Source organism: Panicum virgatum, chromosome 4K (assembly GCF_016808335.1).
Source record: "Panicum virgatum strain AP13 chromosome 4K, P.virgatum_v5, whole genome shotgun sequence".
Classification (NCBI taxonomy): Eukaryota; Viridiplantae; Streptophyta; class Magnoliopsida; order Poales; family Poaceae; genus Panicum; species Panicum virgatum.
In genome coordinates, this window is record NC_053139.1 from 42,392,752 (window position 1) to 42,398,751 (window position 6,000).

Here is a 6,000-nt window from a genome sequence, read left to right on the forward strand (position 1 = left end):
CTCCTCCTTGCCAGAAGAAGGTTCTACGTTGCTTGTCTAACTTGTCAGTAGTGGTCTTAGGGAGGAGGTACATTGACATGTGGTAGATGGATGAATTGGAAAGACTGGAATTAATCAAGGTAGTCCTACCAACTATGGACAAGGACTTTCCTTTCTATACAGCCAGTTTCTTTTCATTTTTTTCCTCCAGCATAGCCCAATCCTTGACATGTAGCCTGCTGGGACTAACTAGTACTCCCAGGTATTTTAAGGGGAATGCCCCAATCTGACAATTAAACAAATTAGCATATTGCAAACTCTTCTGCTCATCACCATTCAGAATAATCACTTCACTTTTTGAGAAATTTATCTTTAAACCAGACATAAGTTCATACAAATACAGGAGGATTTTCATGTTCCTTGCATTTTCAAGGTTTTCCTTCAAACAGAGGATAGTATCATCAGCATATTGCAAAATGTCAACACCATGTTAAATTAGATTATCTGCCAGACCTGTCATCATCCCATTTTTTTGGGAGTGTCTGACCATTCTAGTCAGATAGTCTGCCGCAAAGTTAAACGACAGAAGACTGGATAAATATCAATTCCTATTGCCAGTAAAAAGATTAAAACAAGAATCCATAGAACATAACATAGACAATACGAATGTTCTTTCCTTTTACCCATGTTGCTTTCTCTTCTTCTATGCCACCGTTGTACCATGCATGGTTAATCACACCAGCATATTTCTTTTCTTCAATGATGTCATCTTCATTTGAGAAATTGAAGATGCTCTTCCTAGCCTACCGCTCTATCCTTAACCCATCTAGAAGAAACTCGTGTCCAAACCTCTTGCCACCACCTCCTCCTCCTCCTCCTCCATATCTACTCAATAATGTCGGCGTCCTGCTGCTGCACTAGCATATGTAACTCCTGATCAAACTTTTTTTCCCCATCTTATGATGCAGTGCTGACAAAGATGACATGATACGATAAGAGGTTTTTAATTGTGTATCATTACAAAGTTGCCTCTTAACCGTGTGTCCTCCGCGCGCGGCGCCGGCGCGGCGGAGGACACACGGACGGACGGCGAGCCCCCGAGGACCGCGACGGCACATACAGCACGTCCGCCGGCCGCTCCGACCAGCCGGCGAGGGCGCGCGCGTGGCTTCCGGCCATGACGACGACGTGATAGATCGATCGGTGGTCGACGCACGACGGCACGACGCCGGCTGCAGCTCTGCTTGGATTTTCGGAAGCGAATCGCATCGCATCCACACGCACGTGCGTTCTATGGACTCCACGTACTAGGTAAAAGACGGTGGTCGAGTCGTGTCGTGAGAGCGATCCCGATCCGACCACGTCGCTCCATCAGTCACCAGCAGACCAATCAGTGTCCGAGCTGCTGCTGTTGTCGCTGGGACGGATTTGACGGGCCGAAATTGCTCGCGGCGTCAACATTTTTACCCCCGTACGTAATGGGCCTACACCAGGCCCTAGTTGTTTAGGGCCTGTTTGGCTCGAGGACTTTTTCCAAAAGTCCCTATCACATCAAAAGGAATCTTACTATTTTATATTATTAAATAAAATCTGTTTATAAATGTTTTTTGACAGCTGAGTGCTTTTTCACGAGACGAATCTAATGAGCCTAATTAATCGATGATTGGCTACAGTGATGCTACAGTAACCATTCGCTAATCATAGATTAAGATACATCATTAGATTCGTCTCGCAGTTTAGCCCCAGGATTCTGCAGTTAGTTTTATAATTAATATTTATTTAATACTTCTAAATACTAAAAAGTCCCTGAGACTTTTTTGAAGTCCCTGTTTCTAAACACCCCCTTAATTAGATGGTGTGGCAAAAAGCAGGGAAAGAGAGCGCGTCAAGCTAGAGAGCCTTTTGGGCCTCAAACCGGCCTACGCAAAACCTAGCCGCCCAAGCTACGCTGCTCTGCCGGTGAGTAAATTTAGGCTAGGAACAAAGTTGCTAAAGTTGAACTCTACAATCCCTCCGCTTTAACCTTCTTTTTCTCGTCTTGCAAAGTTCAGTTGAAATCATCGAAAGGCAACAACTGAACTGAAGAGCAGCACTCTATTCATGCAAAGAGGCCACCAAAAGTCAGCCTCTTTGCAAAATTGCAATTTGTCCAAAGTCAAAACTAACGCCAAGTAGCAAGCATCATTTTTCGACGATGAAAATAAGGCAGTGTTGGTCAATAATGCTGCGAGATTCCATCAGAATTCTTTTTTTTTTTGCCGATGGGTGCACATTGAATTCCATGTGAACATGAACATCCAGCATGCATGTACCGGAGGGCCAGAGTACAAAGCGGCGCATGGTCAGGACGACGCGCACGCCATGTGCCGGCCGGAATGATTCGCCATGAGCGAGCACCTCACCGCCGGCCCGTACTTGCCGCAGATGGCAGCTGCGGCGACGGCGACATGCCATCATTCACCGTGTTCGGCTGGTGGGTAGGGCTCCAGCCCTACAGTAATTCCCTCTCACACCACTCCAGCTCCAGCCTCCAGCCACCAGTCAGGTAATAGTGTTTTTCTCTCACACCACTCCAATTCCAGCCTTTAGCTCCAGCCTGCCGAACGCGGTGATTGATCTCCTCCATGCACCCTCCGACCACATTCCCAATTCGATCGGCAACCACCACGCTATACAGCCTTCTTCTAGTGGTCTTCACGCTCTTATTTTTATTTATATAGACTCTCGTAATCTGATCATCCCGCAACACATTTTTTTGGGGGGAAATTAATTTGACGTTAGGAGGACCGTACCATATTTTTAGTTAATAAAGCAGAAATAATAGACATATAAATTCAATTCACTGGTCGGCGGTGCGTGGGGTGACGATTTCATGGATGCTCGGCCATCCAGCACGCGCAGATGTGTGGATATGGCTTTAGCGAGCGCAGGGAGATGTGATAGATTTGTTCTGGGTAAAAATATTCCAAAATTGAAGGTGAACAAAGGAAAATATTAAAGCTTAGTCTTCTAGCTTTATTCTTTCTTTTTTTATTTTAGAGAGCTTTCTTTCTTGTATTTGTGAAATCTCTTATTCTGACATTTAGAGTCTAAGAACTCTTGTAACCATTGGTTGTATTATTGTATATATTCATCTTATGGATGTAGATGCTGATTTAATCCAATGTGAAAAAAAAAGAGTTGAACGTGATCCACAACCAAGTTAGGAATAGTTCCGATGAAAAGAGAGAGGTCATAAACATTATGATCCCCTGCGAAAAGAGCTCAAAGGTTTGGAAAAAAAAACAAAAAAGGAGGCCGGGAATAGTGTACCTTTGCTTATTATCCAAGGCACAAATCGGCGTACGGCTTTTGGAGCCTAGTGGGGGACATGCATGCATGCACGTACACCCGGCAGCTCAACGCCCACGCGCTATGCTCCACACTGCTCAGCGCCAAATCAGCACGCATCGTTTTTGTGTGTGCCCAAGAGAAATCCGAGTTTTGCTGGAATGTTGATGCATGCGCCAGAGAACGAACAAGAGGAACCAATCTTTTTTTTTTTGCATGTACGGACTTTGTATAATTCTATTGCAACTATGTACATACATACATATATATGCAAATGCAAGTCGTCTGAACGTATGTGTCCGTCTCTTCTTCCCAGATGCCGATTGTGGGGTGCCTATTGCTACTCCAATTTTCAACTTTTGTGTGGTACTATACACACTCGGATAGATAGATATCCTGTTGTCCTGCCAGAAAAAAGAAAACTAAAAAAGTTCAATTTGTAGTATATACCTTGAAAATTAAATGTATCTGTGTGAACAATGTATAATAATAACTATTTTCAAAGTAAAAACACTGGGTTTTTTTTTCAGAATTCCAGCAACGCTGGGCTCAAGCCACAAGCTCTAGGCCGGGGGGTCAGGCTTTTTTTCATCAGGATCAGGCAGCAGGTGTAGTCTAAACACTTGTACAGCTTCTTGATTGATTCTGCTACTGCACACTTTCTCCATTGAGGCAGAGGGAAAAAAAATTAAATAAGCAGGAAGTTGTGCGTGAACAGTTTGGGAAATGGGCGAATCATTAAGCCCTGAATGGAGCGGGGCTGCGCCTGGAAACCTGCTCAGATCTGAGTGCCCTCTGTCTGCGGCTTAACTGCCCTTTTCTCCAGATCTGTTCTGCCCTCTGAATTCTGCTCAGCTCATCCATCCATGCATGCATCTCATTCTCTGCACTCGATCTGGTTAGGTAGCATCCAAAAGGACTGCAGGCCTGCATCTAGCAAGAGGACACGATTTGGAAGCCGCTCACGTCAGGATTCAGGACCGTTCTTCCCTATTCAAGTATTCAGTGCCTCTTCCCCCTTCTGAAAACAAACCCAAAAGAAAAAACAGAGATACCAATCACACTGAAAGGATAGCTCCAAGACACAATTTTCAAGAATCGGAGTCTGCATGGGAAAACAGAAAATGTGTGCAGAGGACAACAGAACAACCAAGGTCACACGTTCAGAGAAATTTACAGCTTCTGGCACAGACCATTTACAGCGATTTCTGCAAGGGGCCGGGGCAGGGGAATTCGTATCCATTTGCAACAGAGAATTTGCAGTGAATTCTCAGAAATTATGGTCTTTAAACTCTTTATACCCCTCGTTGCGCCAAGACAACTGTGCGCAGCCAACAAATGTAGCATATTTACAATTCGATTATTCAGATTCGATCGATCCAAGAAGCGCACACTGCACACACACTCGATCAGCAAGATCTGACGAAACATAGGCGCCGGGGCAGGGGAATTCTGCACAGACCATTTACAGCGATTTCTGCAAGGGGCCGGGGCAGGGGAATTCGTATCCATTTGCAACAGAGAATTTGCAGTGAATTCTCAGAAATTATGGTCTTTAAACTCTTTATACCCCTCGTTGCGCCAAGACAACTGTGCGCAGCCAACAAATGTAGCATATTTACAATTCGATTATTCAGATTCGATCGATCCAAGAAGCGCACACTGCACACACACTCGATCAGCAAGATCTGACGAAACATAGGCGCATGGCCATGGTGTCTCTCTTCTGTGCTTTCAAGAAGCCAAGAAATTGTCCTCGATCCCGCTCGCAGCAAATGGCGAGCCGCCGGCCGCCGGAGCAGAGAGGTAGCCAGGCGGCGCGCGAGGCGACGAGGGGATCGATCAGCACTGGATGAGGATAGCATGGCCCGTGGCATGCATTCTGTCTGACGAGCGACGACGTCGCCGCCGTTTCACCCCACTACGAACAGGCGGCGGATCTTCTTGGCCGCCCGGGGCGGCGGCGACCTGTCCGCCGCGGGGCCGCGCGGCACGAACACGGTGGAGAGGTCCTGCGGCACGGGGAAGAAGGGCCGCTGCAGCCCCGGGCGGTCGCAGCAGCGCTTCCTCTTGGCGGCGGGGGGCGACCTCGCCGGCTTCCGCGGCGCCGGAGGGCACACCGTGGCCGGCCGCAGCAAGCACGGGGACGATGTCGGCGTGCTGAAGATGGACTCTACGACGTCGATGCCGATGCCGACGCCGACGCCGACGCCGAAGCCCACTTGCCGCGGCAACAGGGAGCTCACGGCCGTCGGCGTGACGCAGCCTGTGTCGGCGGCGTCCAGGTCGTCGTTGCCACGCCGAGCCGTGGCGGCGCCCCCGCTGCTCGCTGAGGTCTGGATCGGCCGGAGCACGGCCAATTCAGATAGGTCGAGCTCGACGCCCATCGTCGAGTGAAATCTAGCACACTGAAGTCGAGACGCCTGCAAGGATCTTAGCTGACTGTCTCTCTCGCCAGGAACTACTCTAGCTACCTAGGTCGAGATCAGGGTCTTGGTGTGAATTGCGATGAACAGCAGCTAGCTCGCAAGCAGTGCGCCCTCGCTCTTTTGTAGCCGTGCAAAGGAAGAAGAAGAGGAGGAGGAGGCAGGCGTGATGGCGAGGAGATGGAGGTGATGATGATGGCGATGGGGAGGGAGCCACGCTGAAGGAGAGAGAAGGCAACAGAATTATATGCAGGCAGGTAGCTGC

At 48.1% G+C, this 6,000-nt stretch overlaps 1 protein-coding gene across 1 annotated transcript; it reads right to left on the minus strand.

The window, feature by feature from the left end:
• Positions 1-4,803: 4,803 nt before the first annotated feature.
• Positions 4,804-6,000, minus strand: LOC120704948. The gene has a single exon (XM_039989500.1). The coding sequence runs from the start codon at positions 5,694-5,696 to the stop codon at positions 5,223-5,225; it is 474 nt and encodes a 157-aa protein (XP_039845434.1). The 5' UTR covers positions 5,697-6,000; the 3' UTR covers positions 4,804-5,222.